The sequence below is a fragment of the Suricata suricatta genome, chromosome 9, assembly GCF_006229205.1.
Source record: "Suricata suricatta isolate VVHF042 chromosome 9, meerkat_22Aug2017_6uvM2_HiC, whole genome shotgun sequence".
Taxonomy (NCBI): Eukaryota; Metazoa; Chordata; class Mammalia; order Carnivora; family Herpestidae; genus Suricata; species Suricata suricatta.
In genome coordinates this window covers 30,758,221-30,784,903 of record NC_043708.1, presented here as the reverse complement: position 1 = coordinate 30,784,903, position 26,683 = coordinate 30,758,221, and the positions used below count along the sequence as shown (strand labels likewise).

Here is a 26,683-nt window from a genome sequence, read left to right as displayed (position 1 = left end):
ATTTTATCATGTCAATTATGGCTGATAAAATCGTTAGAAAAATGTGAATTAGATCTCAGAACAAAAGAGTCTTTAAAAAGGAGAAGGCCAGGCCCCCACAGAGCTCTGTGAGAAACCATGGGTGGCCTCCCCTGCTCCGCCTCCTCCCAGGCTTTCGTGGTCCCGAGATGGGGTGTGAACTGAGCGGCAGGGCTGGGTTCCAAGCTGTGGACAAAGGATGTCAAGAGAAGAGGCTGTGTTCTGTGTTCCTCCATGGAGGGAGAAAGAAGAGAAGGCTGAAGCAGGTGATAGTTTTGCACAAAGTATATGACATTACCCACCAATACCACTACCCCCCCCAAAACAAACTTGGGTAAAATTGACATTACCCAGCAGTGGAGGTGGGTTTTTGTCTAGGAGGATGAAAAGATCCTTGAAGTGGATGTGACATGAGAGAGTGACACCTAGGTTGCACAGGGACCACGGAGTTCCTGGCCTCGAGCTGCTGGTGGTCCCGTTGGAAAGACCCAACCCAAACATGTACGAAGGTGGATGACAGTTAATAGAAGAACAGTTCACACCAGCAACGGAGGAGCCACCTCAGGCAGCACATGATTCAGGGCCCCAGGAATTGTCTGGACTGTAATTGTAAGGACAGCTCAAAAGAGGAAGAAATCCTCAGCCTGCTGCAATCAGGCAGGGCTTCATTGAGGAGGTGAGATCCCAGCCGGGCTCAATGTGGTGTGAGAAGAGCCTGGGAGAGCATTGTGCCCACGGGACCTAGGTGGGACCTTCCAGGAGCCTGGATGTGATGGTGCAGGACGGGCTCCCAAGAACCTGACATGTCCTGCAGGAAGGGCTGAGTGCCCCACGCCTCGGAGAGCAGGTGGCTGGGCCTTTCTTCACAGAGTCCCTGGCCTCACACCATCTCTCATTCCTCACCTAGGACCACACCCGCGTGGTGAGCCCCATCATCGATGTCATCAGTCTGGATAATTTTGCCTACCTTGCTGCATCTGCTGATCTTCGCGGAGGTGGGTCCGGCTCCCGGGGGAGGGGCTGCAGGCTTGGAGGAGGCAGGCGAGGGCAACCTAAAATCCTGGGTTTGGTGCTTCTCTTCCCTGGTGTGCAGGAGCACCTCACTCCTCCCCCTTACTTCCAGCAAACGGAAAGGGATAGTGGAGAGTCCTGAGGTTGGGGACAAAGCCCTCTGGCACAACCAGTGAGAGCACCAAGCTAGTCTTTGTCTTTCCTCCCCTCAAACACCGACACATCCTTCCCCAGTGCTGCCAGCCCAGGGACCATGGCCACAAGTCCTGGCAGAAGGCCTGATATGACAGTGTCTTAGGGGTAGGGGAGGGGAGCCCTTGCCCTTGCATGAATTCAAATATGTACAACTGGCGGTGGTGTGGACCCGGGCTGTCTAATACAGTTAGCTGTTAGCTACATTTGGCTACTGAGCTCTTAAAATGTGACCAGTCTGAATTGAGATGTGCTGCAAGTGTACACATTGAGTTTCAAAGTCTTAGTATGAAAGGATGTAAAATACCTCCTCACAGGGTGCCTCGGTGGCTCGGTCCATTAAGTGACTGATCCAACTTTGGTACAGGTCATGATCTCACAGTTCATGGGTTCGAGCCCCACATGGGGCTCTGTGCTGACAGCTTGGAGCCTGGTGCCTGCTTCAGATTCTGTCTCTCTCTCTCTCTCTCTCTCTGCCCTTCCCTTGCTTGCACTCTGTCTCTCTCTCTCTCAAAAATAAATAAACCTTAAAAAATTTTTTTAGTATCTCCTTAGTGATTTTTTTCTCTTGATTATACATTGAAATGAAAACATTGGATAGATTGCACTAAATGTATTATTCAAATTCATTTCATATGTTCTTACTTTTGAATATGGCTACTAGAAAAATTTAAATTACATATATGGCTTGCATTTCTGGCTTGCATCATATTTCTTTTGGACAGCTCTGGGCTAGACATCAGAGCTGTGCTGTTCAAAATTATAGCCATATTTGGCTATTTACATTTAAAATAATTAAAAATAAATAAAATTCAAATTCACTTCCTAAGTTGCACTGGCCACATTTCAAGTGCTCAGTAACTGCATGTGGCTACTGCTTACCATATTGAACACTGCACATATAAAACATTACCATCATTGCAGAAAGTTCTGTTGGACAGGCTGCACTAGAGAATCTCTTCCTAGGAGCTAGTGGGCAGTGTGTTTTCCTATTTGGGGCTCAGACTACCAAAAAATGGATATAACAGTTCCTTAGATCTTGGGAGTTGAGTGGAAATCTGAAGAGAACCAAGCATTTCTCCTTTAGGAAAATCACCTCAGGGCCTTTGCATTTGCTGTTCCCCCAAATGGAATTCCCATGTATCAGTCCTTCATTCAGGTCAAATATTACTTCATTAGGGAGTCTTTCCTGACTACCCTTACTAAAATAGCATGGATACCTATCTTTTCTTTCTTTCTTTCTTTCTTTCTTTCTTTCTTTCTTTCTTTCTTTCTTTCTTTCTTTCTTTCTTTCTTTCTTCCTTCCTTCCTTCCTTCCTTCCTTCCTTCCTTCCTTCCTTCCTTCTTTCTTTTCTTTTCTTTTCTTTTCTTTTACCTTTCTTTTTAGCACATTTTCTCTTTGACTGGCACATTATCCTTTTATTGATTTGCCTTTGTAGTCTCTGTCTTTCCCAGTACATTATAACTCAGTGAAGACAGGGACAGGTCTCATTCTGAGCGAAGGAATGACTGCATGAACTGCCCCGGGCCCTCTGTGAGCTGAGCCTTGATCAAGGGAGACTCGAGGGCTGGAAGAGTGAGAAGCCGCCAGCGGGCTCTGCCCTGAGCTCTGTCCTCACCCTGCTCTGTCCCTTAGGATTTGACTGGAGCCTGCATTTCAAGTGGGAGCAGATCCCTCTTGAGCAGAAGATTGCCCGGACGGACCCCACCAAGCCCATAAGGTCAGTGCAGTTGTGGGCTCTGCAGAGACCCAGTCCTTCCCTGGGTTGGGGCCCTGGGAGGCTGCTGGGGTGCCATTTCAGTTGCGGGAGCTCCTGAGGGTACACAATCTAAGTGCTGACTCGGTTCTGGGTCCCAGGGACAGAGAGGACAGAGGCCAGGGAGTTGGCCAGGCATCCTGCCCCTGTGACTCTGCAAGCAGGGGATTGCGGGGCAAATGGCCTGTGGTTCCAAAACCATCTAGAAGGGTTTCCAGCTTCTCCAGCGCATGCATTGCCTCTCTCCTCTCCTTGCTCCCAGAACGCCCGTCATAGCTGGAGGAATCTTCGTGATCGACAAGTCCTGGTTTAACCACCTGGGAAAGTATGATGCCCAGATGGACATCTGGGGGGGAGAGAATTTTGGTAAGTTGGAAAATAACAATAGCAATAATAATAATACATAACCTGTCCAGGCACTTTCTATGCATAAGGCCCTGTTCTAAGCATATTAATTTGTTTCATCTTCACAACCTCACAGCAATCTGAGGTAAGTACTATTATATCTCCGTTTTGCTGATAAAGAAACTGAGGCACAGAGAGGTTAAGTAATTTGTCCAGAGCCACATAGCTGGTAAACAGAGAGATCTAGGTGGTCAGGGGGAGACTGTGGCCACGTGGCTAGACGTGTGTGAAAGAACCTCCCGGCATAGCCTGGATTGAAGCTTCAACATGCAGCCACTTCTCTTCCAGAAGAGCCGGGCGTGGGGGGCACCATGGAGTTTGGTGGTCAAATGTAAGTAATGGGGCCAGATGGCCAGGGTGCAAATTCTGGCCCTATCACCTGCAAGCTGTTTGGCCCTGGACAAGTTAAAGCGTGCCTAAGCCTCAGTTTCCTCAAGAGGCTGGTAGGAATACTAAATGAGAGATGAGTTAAAAATATATGGCGTGGTGCTGGCAGCCATTACCATTACTTATGGGGCGATGGGGGCCTTCTCGCTCCGGCAGGAAAGCAAACCCCCAGGGTCACCAGTGTGGTTCAGTTAGGTAAAGGCTGGTACAGATGGAACGCCCAAAGAGTAATTCAAGGGGGTTACTAAAGAGCCTGTTCCCACAGCACGGGCAAGATACAGTCAGCCGCAGGGACAGTACTGGGCTGGGCTGGGCTGGTGGCTTCAGTTCTGAAAGATGGGGAGGGGGTGCCCCCCAACAGGAGCTGGGATCTTAGGGCACCTGCAGCCAGCCCACAGCTCCGAGGCAGAGGGTGTGGGGGGACAAACACTCACCTTCACTGTCCCCTCTCCTCGCTCTGACTGACCCTGCTAGCCCACAAGGTAGAAGCCCGGTGGTGGGCCCAGGCAGCAGGGGACAGGGGTGAAGGATGGGGAGTGAGCAGGGGTTTCCCGTGCTTGCTCTCTCGGTGACCCAATCCTTTGCAAAGCCCTTTGATTCCTTCTTCATCCTGACCAGGTGTCTTGCAGAGCAAATATGGCTGGTGTTGTCTTACCCATTTGCCAGGTGGGAAAACTGAGGTGGACGCTGCCTTCCAGATTGCAGTCAGGATGCTCCACCTCTGACGGGGTGTGGGGTGCCTCTACCAGAACCACCTGAATGTTGTGAGGTGGGATCAAAGCAAACGCTGGGGTTCTGGGAGGTGAGGAGCAGGTCTTTCTTTGCTCTCCCTCGTCAGGACGCAGAGCAGTGGGGCTCGCCACAGGCCGGATCCTAACTCAAAACCAACTTCAGTGGAAACGGGTGTGGAATGTTCCCTTTGTAACTTACTCTTGGAAACTGTTTCCAGACAGGCCTTTAGAGGAGTAAATTCTGGGAACTAGGGTGTACTGACCCTTCCATTCCGACCTCCTTTTCACATGTTTTGGGCTCAAGCGGCCTCCTGTGTGTCCCTGGGAGCTTTGGCAAAGCCAGTTTCCTGTAAAGACTCAGGACTGGGAAACTAAATGGTCTCTCCTGCATCCAGGAGCCTTTTTCTTTTGTCTTTTTTTTTTTTTTTTTTTAAGGCTGCTGATTGACAGAGAAACAAGTGACTGATCAAATAGCTAACTTCACACTCTGCCTGAGGCAAGGGCGCCCTGGTTGGGGAACTTGAAAGATGAACCACAGAGTATTTCTGGGAAGGGTTTTGTTTCTTAGAAGAAATTCAAAGAGCTTTCTAGGCTAGCCACGGTGCTCAGATATTCAGCTGCTGGGAGCAGTTTTGAGCCAGGAGAGGCCTGCCCCTGGCGGGTGTGGGCCTTTCCTTTTATTCCTTTGTTGAAGGAAGGGAAATGCCCAAACTGAGACTCATTCCTGAGTCCACTCAGAGAGCCCAGAGGTCACCATAAGGGGAGGTGGCACTCCTGAAAACCTTGGGATTCCCGTTAGAGATCCTTTTATTTTATTTATTTTTGAGAGACAGAGAGAGACAGAGTGAGCAGGGGAGGGTCAGAGAGAGAGGGAGACACAGAATCTGAAGCAGGCTCCAGGCTCTGAGCTGTCAGCACAGAGCCCGACACTGGGCTCGAACCCACGAACTGTGAGATCATGACCTGAGCTGAAGTCAGACGCTTAACCGACTGAACCACCCAGGCGCACCTAGAGATCCTTTTAAAAGACAGTCCCATCGTGCCAGCCCTCTGCTCATCTGCTGGTGACCCTGTAAGGACTCCCTCATCGCTGACAGCCAAACCCAAAGTCCTCATTTAAGTGCCCTTCCCCTATGGCATACCGCCAGCTCTGCCCACATCTCCTGCCTCTCTCACCAGCCTCCCTTTGTCCTTGCTGGTCCTTCTGTCTGGACTGCTTCTCCCCTAAAAGCCACGTGACTTGCTTCCTCACCTCCTGCAGGCCTTAGCTCCATCGTCCTATTCTGAGTAATAACTTCCCAATCAGTCTAATGAAAACTGAGCCCACTTCAGCCCCCCCTTCTTCAGCCCCCACCTGCTTCATTTGTCTCCATTGTACTTACTACCATCAATTTTACTCATGTTCTTGTCTGCCTGTAATTTTGTTTCTTCTTTTAGTGAGTTCCTGTTTCCTACCCATGAGAGTGTAAGGATTTTAAAACAGTGTGGGCCACATTATAAACAGGTGCCCAGTAAAATGTTGCTGAATGAACCAAAGAATCTGGATCAAACAGTGCAGCTTGCTGGACGAAGGGTGAACTTGACTTTGTAATTCTGCAACAGAGTATTTGGGTGATCCTGGAGAGGTTAAGATGATTGAGTTTCCCAGTCCTGATTAGGAACGTAGGGATAGGGGAGCCTGGATGGCTCAGTCGGTAGAGCATGTGACTCTTGATCTCAGGGTCATGAGTTCAAGCCCCACGTTGGGTGTGGAGCCTTCTTAAAAAGAATAAATAAACTTAAAAAAACTAACAAACAAAAAGGCCATGGGGACAATAGTACTAGCTTCAAATGCGTGCTGTGAGAATTAGACGTGGGATATGAAGAGCACGGCACAGAGTATGTGCTCAGGAAATGGGTGATGGTTTCTGCATTGTGGATAGTGACAATCATTATGGACAGTACAGGCTGGTGGGGTGAAGCGACTTCACTAGCATAACCGAGTTAGCCTGGCAGAAATGGAACTAGAAGGTAGCTCTTCTGTCCCCCACATGTGTCCCTAGTTCTAAATCATAGCTGCTGAGCTCATTCCAGGAGACGGGACACAAGCCTGGCAGTCTGCAGGCCGACCTAGGAAGCCCACTAGCATAGCCAGCCGTGAGCACCGGTCCAGATGTGCCATATGCCCAGTTCTTGCCCCTGGCCTACGTCTGGGAGTTGCCTGCTGCACACAGTCTAGCCAGAGGTGGGTGTTAGTCACAGCAAGGGGGCTTGGGCCCTGACCATGTGCGCGGGTGAGAACCCCCAGGGCTGGCCAGGGACCGTGTCTGTGTGGCCAACTGAGGAGTGGGAGATGGACCGAGACTAGAACTTATGAGAAAATGGTCTTTTTTTTTTCAGTTAAAAACAAACAAGCAAACAAGGGTTATGTATTTTCTGGGGCAGGAAAGAGGTGTTTTAATGTCACAGGGTGTCCAGCTGCAGGGCTAATATGAAGAGTCATCAGAAGAGATTATGTGAGGTTCTGGCAAGCTGCCAAGACGAGTCCTTGCCAGAAGTGACGATGGCCGAGTAGAGAACAGAGCAGGCAGCTTCCCCTTCCTGAAGCAGAATGACCACTTCTTACATCATCCTCCAGGGCTACGAGGGGCCATAGTCACCTGCAGAGCCTCATTCAGCATCCCCCCTACTGTCAAAGGGGCGCGTGTCTCAGGAGGGCCAGTAGTAGCCTGTAAATGGACAGCACCTGCGCCAAGAGGGAGGTCTGGGGCCAGAAAGGGCAGCCGTGGCCTGGCTGGTGGTGGGTTTTCCAGCCTCGTGGGCTGACTGACGAGCAGATGCCTTCTTCCTTAGCAATGGCTGGATGGGGCTCTCCAGTCAGAGGCTGGGAATGATGCTGCATTTGATTCACGTTTCCTTCTGCTCATGGTCTTGGTGTTCCTTCAAAGCTGGGTTCCCTACCTGGGCACTTGGGTGCCTCAGTCAGTTGAGCATCCAACTCTTGGGTCATAGTTCCGGGGTCATGGGATCGAACCCTGTGTTGGGCTCCACACTGAATGTGGAGCCTGCTTAGGATTCTCTCTCTCCCTCTCTCTCTCTCTCTCAAATAACAAAAACAACAAAACAAAAACCAAACCAAACAGACAAAAACAAAAAACAAAAAAAAAAACCCTTTCCTCTCCCAGGGCTCAGATGTGGGCAGTGTGTATGGAGGGCATGTATGGAAGGTGTGTGTGTGTGTGTGTGTGTGTGTGTGTGGTGTGTATGGAGTGGACATGTGTGGAGTTCATGTGTGGGGTATATGTGTGGAGGGTAAGTGTGTAGTATGTGCAGAGGGGACGTGTGTGTGGAGGGTGTGTGTGTGTGGTGTGTGTGATGGGGGCGGGGGTGTGCACATGCATGGAGTGAGCGGTCAGGAGCATGTTCAAGGATGAACATACCCCGTGAAAATGGCCGAAGGAACTCTGAGCCCAGCGCGTGCCTTCAGGGAGACACCAAAGACAAGGAGGCCAGCTGCTCCCGGCCTTCAGTGGGGGCCTGCCAGGGGCCCTGCCCTCCTGACGGCCGCTGTCTCCCGCAGAGCTCTCCTTCAGGGTGTGGATGTGCGGTGGGAGCTTGGAGATCGTGCCCTGCAGCCGGGTGGGCCACGTCTTCAGGAAACGGCACCCCTACAACTTCCCTGAGGGCAATGCCCTCACCTATATCAGGTAGGTCACAGTGCCCAGGGCATCGGGCTTCTAGACTCCAGCCCAGTCAGTCACTCGTGTGACTCTGGGAAGCCACCCCATCTCTCTAGGCCTCAGTTTCCCCATTTGTTCCCTCCAATTTGGGATTCCAGGTACTTTTAAGGGTGGAAAGGTGAAATCGAGTGTAGCTGCCAGGCCTCCCTGGTCTTGACTCTCTTTGTCCAGGAGTGTATTGGAAAACTGGCCCAATGACTAACTGGGAGCCACCCTCCACTCACTGCGCCCCAAGTTCTGGTCATGGATGCCGTGTCCTGACCCTGACTCGGTCAGCATCTGCCCACCCATGTCCCCAGCCACAGGATGTGCTTCGTCTTAAGGGGAAGTGGGCAAGGTCATAGAGACCAGCCATCACCCGCTCTTTTGGACGGGGGCGTGGAAAGGAGGTGGGGAAGAGTGTCATGAGCACCCCCTTTGGGAACAGTGTCTTGGCTTGTCAGGCCTGTGTTCCCTTGTTTGTAGCAATGGCTCCCCAGTCTAGCTAAAATTTTGGTTTGCTTCCTCCCATGCCTTTTTTTATTTGTTTTTAAAATTAAAAAACAATTGTAATGCGTGTTCACTGTCCAACACAAGATATTATATATATGTATCTGTCCACATATGTGTTTTTTACTCCTTATATCATATATAGAGAAAAAAGCAAAAGTCCCTTTTACGAGTCTGACTCCTGTCCCCCTGTCTCTTTCCAAGTAATTACTGTTAGTACACGTCTGGTCTAGCGTCTCAAGCCCTTTAACTCCATTTCCTGCACGTAGTTTGCGTGGAGGGAGGCACACGCACCACGGCCTTGTGTTTCATACAAATAGGGTCAGCCCAGGTGTGCTTTCTGCAGCGGTCCCTGTGGCTCACACTAAGTTCTAGACATCTTTCCATGGCCTGTACTCCGTCCTGGACAAGGAGGGTCATTACTCTCCTAATGACGGGCACATAGGTTGTCACCCGTGTTTATTAAACAAATATTTGGTGCCTTTTGCCCACTTGTAGGTATTTTGGCAGAATAGATGCCTTGAGGGGAGTGTCAGAGAGTATACAGACATGAGCTGATGATGTTGACAGATTATTCACCCATTTATGCCATCATTTTGCACACACTCCTGAGAGTCTCGACACCCTGTACGGCACAGAGTTGATCACGATCCTAAGTCTGTGACTCCCCTGGTGACTTCATTTTGTTCCTCCCTCCCCTTTTAGGAATACCAAGCGCACTGCAGAGGTGTGGATGGATGAATACAAGCAGTACTACTACGAGGCCCGGCCCTCGGCCATTGGAAAGGCCTTCGGCAGGTGGGCCCCTCCGCCAGCCCTGCCTGCCTCCCTCCACCCACGTTAGCACAACCACAGCAAGACACAAAATCTGGAGGGGGGGGCGCCAGGGTAGCACTCACGGTCTCCTCGGTAACTGAGCCCTCTCCACTGGGCTCCTGGGAGTGGCGGGGATATGGTAGATACGCAACATGAGACAAAACTGAATTTTTGAGGAGCCTGCAGCCTCCTGGGGGAAAATAAGCACGGCGGCTCGCTCGTGAAGAAGGGCTGCCTGTTCGCAAGCTGCCTGCAGGAAAAAGGACATCTGTGGGAGTGCTCAGGGCCGGGCTGTCTGCTGAAAACACTCGGGGTTTTGCCGCCACCCCCTGCTCTTAGCCCGGTTCCCGGTCCCAGACTGATGTGACTACAGTCTAGTTAAGCATTTTCAAAATGTAGATTGGTTGTAAAATCAATTTCGTGGGTCGTGACAGTCGTTTAAAAAAATGATAGAGCGAGAACACTATAGATTAGTACAGAGCAGAACAGAAAATAACACTTGATTGCAGTTAAGGCTAAGTATTGTTTGGTGGAATTTATTTCAGTTATATGTGTATGTGTGTAGCCGCTTATGCACATGGGAATACTTGATCACAATATAAATGTATTTATTTCTTACTTAAGGCTGTGGTCAGAAGACTGAAAACGTTATTAGTGATCATCCCTGGATCTTCTTGCCTCCGTTTCTCCTACCTAGCCCTTTATTTATTTATTTATTTATTTTTACATTTATTTATTTTTGAGAGACAGAGTGAGACAGAGCGTGAACAGGGGAGGGGCAGAGAGAGAAAGAGACACAGAACCTGAAGCAAGCTCCAGGCTCTGAGTTAGCAGTCAGCACAGAGCCCAATAGAGGGCTTGAACCCATGAACTGGGAGATCATGACCTGAGCCGAAGTCGGATGCTCAACCGAATGAGCCACCCAAGTGCCCCTCCAGCTTTAAAAAAGAAAAGCTATGTCACTATTTCTGTTAGCCGGGAACTAACATTTACTAACTACCCTGTGCTAGGCTCTTATGCCCTCTTAATTCATTTGATTCTCCGAAAACCTTCTGAGATCAGTAGTCATGTCCCCAGAGAAGAAACTGAGGCTCAGAGAGACAGTGAGGGTCATCTGTCAGTGGCCAGAGGAAGTAGGCAGAGTGTAGCTGAGGAAGCTGGAGAGATCGAACTGTGGCATCCGTGGGCACATCGGAGGGTTATTGGCCAAACTTCCTGAAAGATGCTTAAAGCATGCTTGTCCTATTAGACCCTTTCTGCTAAAACTGGAATGCAGGAAAGGAAAACTTGGAGTTCATTAAAGCTCTGCTCTCTGTGAAAATAAGGACTAGGGAGGGAGCGCCTGGGTGGACGGGGTGGATCAGTCAGGTGTCTGATTTCTTGATTTTGGCTCACGTCGTGATCTCACAGTTCAGGAGATTGAGTCCTGCATCAGGCTCAGTGCTGTTAGAGTCTCTCTCCGTGCTGGGATTCTCTCTCCCTCTCCCTCTCTCTCTCTCTGTTCCTTCCCTGTTCACGCACTCTCTCTCTCTCAAAATAAATACATAAATAAATTTTAAAAAATAGAAGGACCAGGGAGTACTGAGGTGTCAAGGAGTGAGAAGCCAGAATAAAGCAGGCTCCCCCCTGGTCCTGCTTGGCCTGGGGGTGGCGGAAAGAGAGGGCCAGCCTCCTGGGGCTTCCCCGCTGTGCCCCCTTGCCAAAGCCCGAACCTTCCCTCCTGTTTCAGTGTAGCCACACGGATCGAGCAGAGGAAGAAGATGAACTGTAAGTCCTTCCGCTGGTACCTGGATAACGTCTACCCAGAGCTCACGTGAGTGCAGCCCTCAGCTTGTGCACCCAGCCGGGGTGTGGGGCCAGCTGCTGGGGGACCCCCGTCCTGCGAGCTCCTCATCTCAGGGCAGTCTGCCACTTTCTGGCTGGCCGTGTTTATCTGCACGCGAAGGCTCTGGGGTTGTTGGGAAGGACACCGCTGGGAGTTAGAAGTGAGATGTGGTAGGAGCCAAACTTTTAACAGACTGGGTCATAGCGCCAGAAATGGACTTTGTCCCCATAGGAAAATAATTCTGCATTACGTAGCAGAAGCCACAGCAATAAAAATCCATCCCTTTGACTGTGTTCCCTCCCTTCTGGGAGTGCATCCTAAGGAAATAAAAGCAACCAAAGCAAAAAAAAAAAACAAAACTATTGACAGGCAGATGTTCAGTGTAGGCTTCTCTGCTGCTGTGAAAAATCGAGAGACAACTAATAACAGGGGATCAGTTTCCTGAATCCCAATTCATGGATCTACACAAATAGTATGTGTCCAGGAAGATTACAATCATAGAGCCTGACAAAACATCAGCAGATGTTGGCTCTGACAGACTCGAGGCAGAATGCCAACGGCGGCGTCCGTGCTGGAGCCGTGGTGCCTCTGAGTGGGTATGTGCGTGAGCTCCCAGACTGTGGGTGACGCCGTGAGGCTGGGGTGGGCCAACGACGATTCCTTTTTTCTCATTTCAAAACCCTTTTCAGCAGCTTACCTGCATCCACATGGTTCATTTCCTCACCTCCTTCAGGTCTTGACTCCATGGTCCCCTTCTGAGGGGCGCCTCCCTGAACAGTCTCTGTGTGCAGCCCGCCCCCTCCTCCAGCACCCCCTCCCCGCCCTCATCACCATCCAGCGCCTGTGTGGCCGGTTAATTCTGTGGTCGCCTCCCCACACGTGACAGTAAGCTCCCTGAGGGTAGAGGTGTGCATCTGCTTGTTCACTGCTTTATCTCCAGCCACTGGGACAGTGCCTGTCACAAAACTGGCACGCAACTCGATAAGTATTTTTAACTGAATAAACTGCTTCGTTAATAAGCCTCGATAGCAATAACTTGGAAATTAGCATTCTCCCTTCCATGTAGCTGTCACCTTAGGGAATGGGTTATTCCACGACTTCCAGCATTCTCCCAAGGATGCTGCTGTGGCTTTCCAGAACACTCCACCCCTCAGAGCCTGCATGTCCTTGAAAAAGGCAAATCATTGTTCTTTAAGTGCAGATTTGATTTTTGGAAAACAGCTCTTATTAGGTGTTGCCAAGTCCAATGAATAAGGTGATTACCCCCAGATAATATGACCCTGGGTCCCACACAGAGCACCACAAGGACTAAATCAAGTATCAAGAATGAACTGATTCTGGGGCGCCTGGGTGGCTCCGTCGGTTGAGCATCCAGCTTCAGCTCAGGTCCTGATCTCACGGTTTGTGGGTTTGAGCCCGTGTCGGGCTCTGTGCTGACAGCTCAGAGCCTTGAACCTGCTTCAGATTCTGTGTCTTCCTCTTTCCCTATCCTTCCCCTGCTTGTGCTCGCTCGCTCGCTCTCTCTCCTTCTCAAAAATAAATAAGCATTGGGAAAAAAAAAAAAGAACTGATTCTAGGAGCAGGTTTCAAAGAATTTCAAAACCCTTGAAAAGGGTTGGTGGCCTGGATAACCCAGCCCCCCTACGATGGCTGTGAAGGGAAGAACGTTAATTTAGAAAAGTATAATAAATGAACCACCTTTTTCCAGTGGCCACTTTTAAAGGGAATGTTTCATTCAGACGTATTATTTCTGAGGGGAAAGGCACAGTCGTTCTTTACACGCTGTCAGAGTTCAGACAACACTGCGCTGGAGCCATGGGCTCTGGGCCTGGAAGCCCGTGGGAGGCATCGGGAGGATGGCGAACATGCCTTTCCTCCCCACACCCGGTCCCCGCACACAGTATCCCATGTCATCCCCGGAGGACCTAGAGGAAGAAGTACTTTATAACTGTCAGAAAACTGGATCTATCACAGACAGGAGAGCGGCTGAAACCAGCTATGTTAAATGAGGAGCATGAGTCATCTGTTTGTTCTGACACTGCGGGGACGTTTTAGAAAACGGTTTTTCGTTGGTCAGATAGAAACTGCGCGCCTCCTTCCTGTTCAGGTTACGCATCCTCCGTCCCCTCTTCATGTTCTGCGTCGGGTCTCAGGGGGAGGGGCCAGGAGTGCCTCGGGTTGCCATGGAAGGACATGTGTCCGCCCAGCTATACCAACTTTCCTCCAAGCAGGGGATCCTTGTGACTGGGCCACACTTGCAGATGAGCAGTGGGGACATCGAGGAGGCCGAGGGAGCCGCCTGTGCTCTCCTAGGCCCGCCTACAATCCCAGCACAGCCCTGCCTACCTCCTCTCGGATCAGGGATCTGCAAGTGGCCTCGGCGATTGATAATTTATGACTTTCATTAGGATGGTCAGGAGGAGATACTGGGCACACCGCATTTGCAAGGGTGCCAGTCACACCGTAGAGATTGTACATTTATTACCACGCTTCCTGGCAGATGGCGGTGAAAGTCTCCTAACAAAACCCGTATATTGTGACAGTCTTCTCACAGATGGGAGTGAAGTGTCTTGAGGAAGGGACCCTTTTGCTGTTTCTGCAAAGGTGCAAAGGCATCATAAAAGCTGAGGGCAGCCTGGCGGGAGGAGACCCACAGAGAGGGAAGCACGGCTGGTGAAGCGGAGCCTGGCTGGCCCAGGGAGCCGAGGAAGGGCGCTGAATGGTGACGAGGGCCGTCCCCGCTGCTCCGGGGCTGTGGCCACATACACGGGAGTGCATCGGGTCTGGAGATCGTTGCCCAAGCCCCCCGGTTTCCCTCATAAGCATCCGTGGGCAGGCCTTTATGGCAGGGGCCGTTGCCGTGCATGGGCAGTGCCCACTTCAGCTCTGAGAGTTGATCACCCTGCACATGTCCCTGAGGACAGGGAGCAAGGAGAGGGAAAGTGCGCGAGGATCTGGAACAACCGTGGGCTGCATTCCCTAGCGTGGTTCTGGTGGAGTCTTTGCATCCCAGCACCCTTGCCCCTGGCAGAGGGTGCAAATTCAAATCCTACTGTGATTCTGTGGGTGATGCACATCAATCAGGTGGGCAGCAAGGAGACACTAGGGAGCGGTAGGGACTGTGGCAAACTGGGACCCTACCCCCTGCGGGGCGGCAGCTGCTACTTGACCAGGTGCTGTAGCACTTCTCTGAAATGAGAGCTCCGTGTGGCCTGGTCTTCCTCTTTTCTCAAAAGAAGCTGGATTCACAGTCTTTGTGTCACCCTCAGAGTTTTAATATTGCTAACTAATTAAAAGCAACAACAACCACACTACGCAGGTCAGACAGAATGTGTTTGGGGGTGCTCAGCTTGGGAGCAGACGGTTTTCAATCTGTGGTCTAGAGGGGCCTGGAGGGGTGGACGCACCTCGAGAGAAAGCGAAGGTGTCTTCCTGACGCACTGTGAGAGTAAGTCACGGTTTGGGGGCTCTGGGGGCTTCCAGCCAGCCCTGAGGAAGGGAGACCTGGTTTGGTTGAGACCCTGCAAAGGGTCCACATCAAAGAATGCCGGAAGTCTTATGATGCCCCCCCCCCCCCGCCACCTCCTTTTGGACAGAGGTAACAAGAGGGTTAAGACTAGGCACATGGCCAGACTCTAAGCCCTCCTGGATCCTCTGACCCTCTGGGGCCACAATCCAAGCATGTGTATGACATTCTAGACCCAGGAATAGAAGCCTGCATCAGCTGGGGCCAGCAGTCTTCTTAGGTTTATTAGCCACAGAGTAAGATGATGTGTGTGTGTGTGTGTGTGTGTGTGTGTGTGTGTGTGAAGCATATTTTCCTGGGCATATCAATTTTTCAGTTATACAATATTTTGAACCATGCCTGTTTTACTTAACAGTATGTTATAAACATTCTCCCATGTTATCAGATACTCATTTAGAGTCATTTTTAATGGCTACCGGGTTTTCCATCCTACAGATCAATCAGAATTAATTTAGCCCATCGGGCGCCTGGGTGGCTCAGTCGGTGAAGCATCTGGCTTCAGCTCAGGTCATGATCTCACGGTTCGTGGGTTCGAGCCTTGCATTGGGCTCTGTGCTGACAGGTAGCTCAGAGCCTGGAACCTGCTTCGGATTCTGTATCTTTCTCTGTCTGACCCTCCCCTGCTCGTGCTGTCTCTCTCTGTCTCTTAAAAATAAATAAAAAAACATTAAAAATTTTTTTAATTTAGCCCATCTCTACTTTTGGATATCTATGTTTTCAGTATAAGCGGTCACTCTGAGATGGAGGTCTTGTAAATTTGATCTCTGCAAACATCCATATTTATTGTTGCAGTATAATAAATTCCCAGAATCAGGATTGGGATTGTTAGGTCAAAGGTATGCACATTATTTTTTATGTGTTTGTTATTATTCAAGGACAGCTGGCATACAATGCTGGATTTGTATCAGGTGTACAGCAGAGTGATTCGAAAATTCTGTATGTTGTGCCATGCTTGCCACGATGAGTGTAGTCCCCACCTGTCAGCATACAATGTTATTCCAGTATTATTGTCGTATTGACCATATTCCCTATGCTGTACTTTTCTTTCCTCTGCCTTATTTTATAACTGGTAGTTCATACCTCGTAACCCCCATTAAAAAAATTTTTTTTACATTAACTTATTTTTGAAAGACAGAGAGAGACAGAGTGTGAACAGGGGAGGGGCAGAGAGAGAAAGAGACACAGAATCTGAAGCAGACTCTAGGCTCTGAGCTAGCGGTCTGCACAGAGCCTGACACGGGGCTCAAACCCACGAACCGTGAGATCATGACCTGAGCTGAAGTCAGATGCTCAATTGACTGAGCCACCCAGGCACCCTGTAACCCCCATTTTTAAGGCTTCTAGTTTATAATGCCACATTGCCCTCCAGAACCATCGGCTAATAATTTATGCCCTCACCCATAGGGTGTGAGAAGAGCCAATCCCGTAGCTATTGCCAATAGGGAATGGATATCAGTTGGGGTTGATATAATTGTGTGTATATAATACATTTTATGTAAATAAAAATATATAGAATAGAAATATATAAATAGAAATATATAGAAATAATACATATTTATCACATATTATATTTGATGTATATGGTAAACAAATAGTGGTAACTCTCTGATATGTATTTTTTTGATCATTAGTGAGATTGAATGCATTTTTATATTTGTGGGTATTAAATTTGCCTCTCCAAAGTGACCTCGTCCCTGTCATGTTGAGGCTGCATATTGAGTCTACATTTAGACCCCAGCCTGTCCCCAAGCTTTCCTCTTTCTGGATTGGGGAGCCCTAGATTTCTGATCTGAGCTCTCTGCCAAGGGTGGTCCCAAGGCGTGGTCTCTGGGGCAGCCCCTGGGGCTCCCAGAGCTGCTCAGACCAAGTGGGGGGAGGCTCTGACTTACCAGAGGCATCCCTGCTCCTCTCCTGTCCCCAGCCCTCCTCCCCCTGCTGGTGAGGGCTGCTCCCCAGGGCCCTTCCCACTAGACTGAGGCCAAGACCATGGTGCCTGGGGAGCTGACCAAGCACTGCCCTCTGGGTGAGGGGTGAGTGAGCCTGGAGAGGGCAGAGGAAAAGCCTGACCATTCCCTTTTCTCTCAGAGTCCCCGTGAAGGACGTGCTCCCTGGCATCATTAAGCAGGGGGTTAATTGCTTAGAATCCCAGGGCCAAGACACAGCTGGAAACTTCCTGCTTGGGATGGGGATCTGCAGAGGGTCTGCCAAGAACCCCCCAGCACCACAGGTAAGCTGCTTGGGGCCTTGAGGTCCTGACCAGGAAGGGGCAAGGAGCCCTGATCATTGTCCAGGAGTGGGGGGTGGGGCTTCCCTCTGCTCCTTCTTATTTTCTCTCTGCTTACACCCTCCACACACCCACTTTCCTGGAGGGCGGGGCATGCACGCTATCCCCTCACACCGCCCCTTGGGTCAGCTTCTGCCACAGTCCCGTCCCCTTTCCTGTATGGTACACGGTTGCCCTCTGTGCACCACCCACTTTCTCCTTGCCGAGGGAGAAATGCTACCCACACAGCACCCAGTTCTCCCGGGGTCACAGCCATGGTCAGCATGTATGCTATGTGTGCATGGGCCACATACGAGTGCTGGTGCCCCCCTGGCAAGACTAGAGCAGGTCGTGGAGACCTCCTGGCTGCCCCACGTCCGGTCTTTCTCCCCATGCCCCCAGCATCCCACAGTACATCCTTGATTGCCCGCTGGCCATCTCCAGCTAAGCTCCCCACTATAGTTTATTATGAACGTTTTCAAACATACAGAAAAGTTGAAAGAATTATACAGTGAATACCCATGCCTTCCTGGTTTTTATAGAAACTTCTGCCAAAATACACAGTATATTTGTTTTGTCACCCATCTACCCATGTATCCATCCATCCATCACTGTGAATTTTGACTTGGCCTTTGATGCCCCCTGCCCTGTAGGCGTGGCTGTTCAGTGACCATCTCATCCAGCAGCAGGGGATGTGCCTGACTGCCACTTCCACCTCTGTCAGCCCTGGGTCCCTGGTCATTCTGCAGGCGTGCAACCCAAGAGAAGGCAGGCAGGTAAGCCTCCTCGCCCCCAGGGGACGCGCAGGAGGGAGCCTTGGGTTGAAACAGAGAGACTCAAGTCAGCCTTCCAGAGGGAGGGTCACTCCAATTCAGTATCTAGGTCAAGTCTCTTGTTTACTCACCAGGAAACACTTCTTCAAGTAAATATTTGCTACATGCCCATCCTGCCAGCCTCTGAGCCCCATGAGGGCAGGGACTGTCTGTCTTGTATCCCTACAACACTGTGTCCCTAGCCTCTGACACCCACCACAGCCAGACTCCTGTTGGCTTTTACCAAGAGCCCACGCTAGGAGTTTCACTGATTGTCTCATCCAATCCTATGCAGCGCAGGGACTTGGGCCCTGGTACTGTCCCCATCTTACAGGTGAGTGAAACGGAGGCTCACTGAATTTAAGGAACATGTGTCAGACGAAACACAGTTGGGAAGGAGTGGAGCCAGGATTCAAACCCAGGTCAGCGTGACCCATAAGCCCACAGTCTTAACCCAAGACACAGCAGATGCGCAATAAGTACTTCTTTTCTTCTCTTTTCTTTTCTTTTTTTGAGAGAGAAAGAGAGTACAAGCAGGTGAGGGGCAGAGAGAGAGAGAGAGAGAGAGAGAGAGAGAGAGAGAGAGAGAGAGGATCCCAAGCAGGCTCTGTGCTGTCAGCACGGAGCCCCATTCTGGGCTCGATCTCATGACAGTGAGATCATGACCTGAGCTGAACTCAAGAATCAGACACTCAACCGACTGAGTCACCCAGGTGCCCTTCAATAAGTATTTCTTGATTGTGGCTTCCGGGAAACTGAGATCCAAATACACTGATTTCCAAGCATGACAGCGTCACATGAGCCCTGTTTTTTCCATTTGTCAAACACTCACCCACCCTGTTTCCCTTAATCCTGGGAGACAGGCCAGGTCCACCTGTGGAGGAAGAAACTGATGTTCAGAGAGATGACATCACTTGCTCAGAATACACAGCGGCCAGTGACAGTCAGCCCAGCCCCCCTCCTGACTGGGAGGGTGCCCCTCTGCTCCAGGAATGGGACACAAAGGCTGGAGGTCCACTCTGGCCCTTCTGCCCACTAGCCCTCTCCCCTCCCCCTCTCTGTGCCTGAGGGACAGCGCAGGGGAGAGGAGAGCGCCTAGCTCTCTGACTTGGCCTGCAAGCCTTCCTCCCACCCTTTTCCTGTTTGCCAGGATCAGCTCTTTCTTAAGGGATGACTGGTAGTTTGCTATTCCATTCTAGAAAAGCAGCCGGAACCTCTCCCCCAGCCTCTGGCTGTATGTGTGTACACACATGGGAATTGTGTGCTATTATCTGCTTGCTCGGCCCAAGGGACACTCTTAAGAGTTTCTGATTGGCAGATGTAGTTTGTCCTGCTCCCTCAGGCTGCCAGCCCTCTGCCCCTCCCCTGCAGGGAGGGAGGCCCTTAGGTTCTACCTGACTTGACCTCTCTGAGGATCAGGCTCTGAGCCCACTCCCCTTCCTCCTTACTGAGGCCAAGCTAGGAAGTAGCTCCTGGGGCGGCCACCACCAAATACTTTTCTGGAGCTGAAGCGCACTTTCCCTTCCATGCTGACCCAGCCCCGGGGGCTTGTGGGGATTTCCCTTGGCCCCATCTGCTCTGCTCCTACAAGTCTTGCCAAGCCCCCAGCAGTGCCCTGGGCCACTGGGGCCCCCTCCTCCAAGAGGACAGGATGAGCAGGTCTCCCACTGCAGGTGCCTTCTCAAAGCGAGGCCTCCCTCCTTGGTCCCCATTTGGCTTCCGAGGCCACTTGGGCATCATGTATCTAAGAGGCCCTGTGTATTGGAGCCAATATGATGGAGTTGGCAGACCTCAACTGGACCATGCCTCCCCTCTCTGAGCCTCTGTCTCCTCCCTGCCTGCCTGGCAAGGCACCTGTAAGAAGAGGGGCTGAAGAGATGGGACTCCTGGCCCAGGACTGAGTGGTCAGGAGAGTCGGGGAGGCCCCGTAACTGGCTGATGAGGGCATGGGTAAGAAGCGAGAATCCTGCAGTCTGGAGACCACCTCCAGTGAGCAGGTGATTCATTCATTCGTGTGCGCCTCTACCCTTTGTAAACACTGCACTGGGTACCTACCTGTGCCAACGGATATACAGCTCATGGTGGCCAAGGGCAGAGAGGAGGACATGGTCCAGCAATGCCCAGTAGAATCGAGTGTGACCAGCCCCTCTCAGGAGGTCAGGGACTAGAGGGGCACAAAGCAACAGGTGCTGGGAGTTCCAGAGGCACCAAGGCCTTGTCCTACCTGCCTCCCCAACTTTCAGGCCAGGGACCCCTCTCTGCTGGTGCCACATGGGCACCCCACAGGCCCACATTCCCCCCTGGTCCACCTCCCAAGTCAGTTCCCTTCCCTGCCCACCTCACCCCTGCAGCCCTAGACCTGACCCTGCATCTGGGTATGGCTCAGCCCTCCTGCTGGCACACCAGCTGAGTGTGTGACCTCACCCCTCAGAGCCCCAGGGGCTCCATGTGTGGGTGAGCACCCCCCCATCCTCTATGAAGAACAACGGGGTACAGGGAGAGAGGGGATGGACAAACAGACCTTTCTCGCTAGATATTCCTCCCTGAGCCTTGAAGCCTGGGCCAGCCTCTCACCCGTTCTCCCAAGTGATCCAAAGGACAACCCATCCTCTACCCAGGCACTGCCAGATGTTCTACAGGAACACCTCTTTTCCCCTTTGTCAAGCCTAGGGAGGGGGGGGCACATGGGGGCACTGGGGCAGAGACCCCAGGCCTTCTCCCATCCTGCTGACCTCACTCATCGCTGCAGAGATGGTGGCTGATTCCCACTCAAGGGTGTCCGTCACCTGCCTCACAGTTACAGGCTAGGTCAGAAGCTTGGAGCTGCAGGGAGAAGATATCTTGTTTCAAGAAGCAAAAGATGCACCAGGCCAGGCCCCACAGACTCAAATGCCAACAGGGAGGGGCGGGCCGTGCTGGAGGAGAGAGTAGGGACCGGGCAGGGCCTTGGTCAGTGGACGGCAAGAGCCCCAGCTCCAGCGAGGCAGCCCCAAGCGCCTGATGCCACGTGAGAAACTGGGCCCATGCCTAAAGGGAAGCTGGAAACACAGATTTTCGTGTAACAGCCAAGCTAAATTTTAAGCAAACACCTTGCAGGCCAAACAAAATACTTCCCTGGGTTGGATTCATTCAGCCTGTGGTCCTCTGATCTAGACTGCTGCACTGAGTGCATCAGAAGGGGAGGGGGTTAAGGCGGTATGGGAGGTCTGGGGGCTCTTGGGTCAGGGACAAGGTCAGCTTCAAATGAGGAGGGCCTGTCCTAAGTATGTTCAGGCCGCTCACAGACATGTGATACGGAGTTCCAAATATTATTATTCTTTTTAATCATTGTGTTTTCGTCCCCCTCCTTCCCCTCACCCTAGAGATGGAGGAGAAAAGCTTCTTTCATCCAGCACTCCGTCAGCGGCCTCTGCCTGGAGGCCAAGCCTGCCCAGCTGGTGACCAGCAAGTGCCAGGCCGATGCCCCGGCCCAGCAGTGGCAGCTGTTGCCACACACATGACGGCCCGGGGCCTCCTGTACCTTTTGCATGAGACTTTGGGACTGGAAGCGGGTTAGGGAGGGGGAGTGTAAAGCAGCCCGTTCCCATCTCCTTGCATTTCTGCTGGAATCATCCGCCAACACCCCCCGCCACGACACACGTTTCTCCAAAGCTTGTTCTGGGTAGGCTGCGGGGGAACAGGCCCCCAAGCCCCGGGGCTGCCGTCCAGGCCTCGCCCCGGCCTCGCCCCGGGAGAGGAGTGGGTCAGGATGCGGGACTGCTGCTGCGCAAAGACTGGGTGGGCCCCCTGGCCCTCTGTCCCCTCCCTTCGCCCTGCTGGGGTTCCGGACAGTGTCGGCTGGGGAGAACAAGGACAGCAGCCCACACAGGGCCCCTGCTGGGTCACAGGGCCCGCCAGTGGGCTCAGCATGAGAAGAGAATGTGGGCAGGGTGGATGGGGAGGCTGAGGGCGACAGGAGGGGGCAGCCTGAAGGCAGGGTGAGAGCAGAGAGGAGGTGAGAAGCTTGGTGGCCTGTCCCAGGCAGGTGCTGGGTTGACTGTGGGAGGGATGGGATCTGGAGCAGAGGATGGGTCATTTAAACAAGGACGTGGATGGAAACTGGAAAAGCAGCAAAGCACCCAGAGTGACTCTCTTCCCAACAACCCATACTTCTTCCCACGCCGTACCAGTCCCCAGGTGCCGTGCCCTGCACTCTGGTCTCTACATTCTGCACAAAAGGCTGCAGGCGCCTATTTGGGGGCAGCCTTGGGACGCAGTTTATTTAACAGATCCCACTTCTGGTTGCCATGCATCAGGCTGAGACCTCTTTCATGGGCCTTAAGAGCAGCTGGTGCCCTGTCCTCTCTGCCTGGGTCCATGGTGAGGACCCTGTAGGAACAGGCAGCCACCGTGCACCTCTGAGCCCCATCCACATTAAGACCTTTGGACTCCTGCCTTCTCAAAAGCCTTTGCCTCTGTAAATACAGTATTATGGGATTGAGGTGGCTGGGATGACCAGGACCTCCCTTCTGAGCTAAACATTCCCTAAGACATGAGGGAGTAAGTCATGCAGGCTAAGCCTCATCCTCGCCCCTCCCCACTGCAAGAGGGTCAGTCCCCACAGCGGGCCGGGAGGCCAGCTGGTCGCTCCTATTTGTGTAGAGCCCAGTTCCTCCTTACAGCCCCTGGGCCCACGGCCTGGTCTCGGAAGGGCTTTTGCGATTCCCCATCCCCTCTTGCCCAGCCCCACTGGCTCAGGCAGTGTGATCTTCGGCAAAAAGACCAGTGGTACGGAGGACTCCTGGGTATCCCCCCTCCCAAAGTAAATCTGCCTGGGACCCCCTAGAGAATTCATGGATTCCAGAGGGCCTAGGATTCCCTGAAATTGTCCCCCCAATAGTGCATGTGTGTGCATATATGCATTTTCCTGGGAAGAGGGTCCATGGATTTCCCCAACTTCTTACAGAGGAACCGATCCCCAAAGGATCTGAACCTTTGTTCTGGATTGGCTCCACCATCTGGCTGAGCTGCCATGTCCCTCCTCCCTCCCTGGCGTGCCTAAACTGCTAGTGTCCTCCTCCTGGCTGTCCTTGGGCCAGCAGCCCCACCGTGGGGGGTTCTTAGTGGCTTCCTCTCACCTCCTGGCTCTCACCAGGCTCTCTTAAGCCGCGCTCCTGTGCCCCAGTGAGAGGCCCTTGGCCCCCGGGGCCACTGTCATCCATCCTCTGTCACTATGTTTCATCCACCCCCATCTCTGTCGTGCGTGTCTGCCCTGCAGGCAGCGTGGACCTTTGGGGAGGGGGTCCCAGCTTCCCTCGTTGAATGTAAGGGGGCTGCGGTGGCCAGACTGCACCTGTCAGCCATCCTCTGTGGGACTCGGCCCTGTTCTGGTTTTGCTTTTCCTCTTCTTGACCAAAGCATGTGCCACTAGCTGTCCCTGAGGGCCTTGTCTTTATGAAACACACATCTGGAATAAAACCACTTCTTACACATACACGTGCACCAGCGCCTTTCTTTTGGATTCCAGAGCAGCCCTCCTCCGCCGCACGGAGGGGAAGTTGGGGCCTCCATTCTGTCAAAATGAAACACACTGGGGTCTGACCCCCTCCTGCACCTGAAAGCTTGCTCCTCGGCCTCCGTGCTCCGTGGTACCGCAAGGAGTCCTGGAGGACAGACTGGCTGCTCCCGGGGAGGAGGACAGCAGGTGGCTCTGCTCCTGGGGCAGGCTGGCATCAGAGCCCAGACTCCTGGGACTTCAACAGGGACCCTACTTGGGGCTTTGAAGTGAAAGTCAAGGGGTTTTTCCGAATGCATGCCTTTTGCCAACACTCTCTCCTTCCCTGGGCGATGGCCCCAGCCCCTCAGAACTGCCCTTCCCCACCTCCACTGCATAAGAAGGCAGCGGTAAAACGCAGAGGGGACATCTCCCTGGGTAGGAACAGCAAAAGAACTCCAGAAAGAGTCCTATCAGCCTAGCCTTGTTGATCGGGTAGCAGATGCTCTGCCTAATGTTTCCATGGAAACCAATGGAAAGCCCCCACCGCTCTGATCCCAGAAGCTGAACCTACCCAGGTAAAAATAAATGCATATATGAACTGTGGTGGGCAGGCCAGTGTGCAACTAAACCTCTCTTGTGCACAGTCATTTCTGCCCCCACTTTCACCTCGGGGCTGCTCGTCCAGGGCCCCCCAGAACTTCGGACTGCCATGCCTGACAGGCCCAGAGCAAAGCCCTGGCTGGCGACAGTGTGGCTGCAGAGCCCCACATGGACTAACTGGGCACAGGTCACGATGACTGCAGAAGTCTCTCTCTCTCTGTCCGTCCTTTCAAGGAGCGCACCCCACTGCCCTCTGCCTTCTCCGGCCTCCATACTGGCCAGGCTGGGCCAACTCTCCACCTTCTGTCTGCTCTCCATCCCAGCCGCGATGAGCTCCGGTGCTGCTCCTCCTGAACCGTGCTCTCTTGCCCTCCTCCAAACCTACCTCTCTGGAGGCCCAGTTTCTCTAACCCTTTTTTCTTCCTGGAAAGTAAGATGGGTAGCCTTTAGCCAGTTCTTGGAGGGTCAGCAAAAAACGCTTGGGCTGGCCCTTAGCAACAACGGGCCTTACAGAAGCTGGTAGAAGAGTCTTGAAGAGCACATGGGTAGGGAGGGCAGGAGGGACATGGGTGTAAGGCCAGCCTCCCATTTGTTCAGTAAGGAAGGGTTCCTCCATCCCTGGGTCTCTGTGACTTGGCTTCAAGTTTGTGATTTTTAATGTTTATTTATTTATTTTTGAGAGAGAGAGAGAGAGAGAGAGAGAGAGCGAGCGAGCACAAGCAGGGGAGGAGGCAGAGAGAGAGAGGGAGACACAGAATCTGAAGCAGGCTCCAGGCTCTGAGCTGTCAGCATAGAGCTCGACTCGGGGCTTGAACTCATGAACCATGAGATCATGACCTGAACAGAAGTCGTAAGCTTAACCAACTGAACCAGACAGGGACCCCTTGGTTTCAGTTTTCACAAAGGCTCCCCTGTGCCCCTTAGGAGGGGTCTCTCCATCTGCAGTTGGGAGAAATAACATGGGTCTTCCAAGGGGTCCTGCAGCCCCACGCCTGCAGAGAATCTTCCAGCACCAAATGGGGTGTGGTCCTCTCCCACCAAGGGTACAGGAAAGGAAAAACTACAGTTCACGATACCTACAACTTTATTTCCGAAAATGTCCCCAATGTCCTTGGTATTGCTGTGTGTCCCCTGTATGGTTGAGTCCATTTCCTCCAGAAGGAGGGGGCAGGGCAGGCAGCTTCTCATCTTCAAAGGTCTTTACTGGTGGACACTTAGCAAAGACCTCAGGTGCAGCAGGCCAAGGCCACGCTTTCCTGGGCCCACAGCTGAGCTAGGTGGTCCCCAAGCCGGACGGGGGCTCCAAAGCCATCTGAGCACAGCCCTCTGTTGTGGGAGTTGATAGGAGTGTGGCCCTCAGGCCCCTGTCAGTCAGTCTGTCCTTGCTCTGCCACTTCCTGGTCATGTGGTCTTGAGTCCCTTACTTCATCGCTCAGTCTCGGTTTCCTCACATGGAAGTTGGGGGTCCTCATAGCTCTGGATGGGTTTTGTGAGGACTGATGTATCTCATGAGTGAAAAACATCTTTCTAAAAGTTTAGTCAACATGTGTGAGCGCTACTATTAACAAGTAGTGCCTTTTGGGGTGCCTGCTACCTACCAGGCATTTTACCAGGGGTGGGCACCCAAACGGAAACAAAACAGAAACTGTCACTGCTCTTAAGAACTAATATTCTAGCAGGGGACATGGGCAAACAGGCCACAGTGATACCACATGATAAAAGCCACAGGGAGGGCGGGAACTATGGGAGCAGCAAGGAGGGGCCTCTCGCTGTGGCCTGTGAGCCAGGGAGTTCCAATGCACTCTGGGCCATGCCTGCCTCGGCCTGGGCAATGGGCTGGATGAGGCCAGGAGGACACTAGTCATACCAGCCCAGCTGGTAACTGAGTGCTGAGTGGCCTGGGCTTTGTTAATCCCAGTGCACACAGCATCGTGGTGACGCAGACCAGCTCGTGAACATAGGATTCTAGAAGGAAGTTATACCAGCTATTTAACCCCAATAGACAAACCCTTTGCTTCTTGAGCTACTGGCCATTCTTCTGGGGCTCGGTTTCCTTTATTTGGTGAGGGCAGAGGAAAGGACGGGGAAATAGAGGGCCTGAAAATTTTAATGATTCTCATCTGGAGAGAATAAATACAAATGACCAGGTGGTGTTCCAGAAAGGCTTGTTTTCTCCTTCTTCCTTGGTTCAGGTTATCTCTGATCCACTCAAACCACCTGAAAACTAAGCCTGTCTTTCAACAGATCGCCTTTCAAATAAGTGCCTCTCAAGGTTTGGCCCCGATCACCTGTTGGAATCAGTCAAGGTGCTTGTAAGCCACATCTGCTCTGGGCTCCGCCCTAGATCTGCGGACTCCGGGTTTCCGTGTGTGACCACAGGCCTAGATGATATAGATGCACCCGGAGTCTGCAGCCCTCTGAAGCAGGAGGAGAACTGGGGGCCCAGGAAGGAGGGGCCATGCAGGGGAGACTTAGGGTGAGCCTTAGCTCTGGACTGAGTACTGCAGTACTTGACCTTCCTGCATGAAGCAGCCCAGGGGGAAGAAGGCCACCCCTGTGCTCCTTACCACTAGCTGGATATGGAAGCCAGATGTCTGAGCCACAACTGGCTCCTGAGAGCCAGTGACAGAGAAATGCCCCCAGCTAGGAACCCCTC

At 52.2% G+C, this 26,683-nt stretch overlaps 1 protein-coding gene across 1 annotated transcript in view; it reads left to right on the top strand.

Moving 5' to 3' along the window:
• The window catches only part of GALNT16 (polypeptide N-acetylgalactosaminyltransferase 16), an 88,772-nt gene extending 65,348 nt beyond the window's left edge, over window positions 1-23,424 (top strand). Inside the window, exons 8-16 of the mRNA XM_029950264.1 lie at window positions 926-1,013; window positions 2,858-2,942; window positions 3,241-3,344; window positions 8,061-8,187; window positions 9,415-9,507; window positions 11,255-11,338; window positions 16,962-17,103; window positions 17,793-17,915; window positions 21,314-23,424. Of these exons, the coding sequence (XP_029806124.1) occupies window positions 926-1,013; window positions 2,858-2,942; window positions 3,241-3,344; window positions 8,061-8,187; window positions 9,415-9,507; window positions 11,255-11,338; window positions 16,962-17,103; window positions 17,793-17,915; window positions 21,314-21,451 (984 nt within the window). The 3' untranslated portion in view covers window positions 21,452-23,424. The remainder of the gene's footprint in view (window positions 1-925; window positions 1,014-2,857; window positions 2,943-3,240; window positions 3,345-8,060; window positions 8,188-9,414; window positions 9,508-11,254; window positions 11,339-16,961; window positions 17,104-17,792; window positions 17,916-21,313) is intronic.
• The last annotated feature ends 3,259 nt before the right edge of the window (window positions 23,425-26,683 follow it).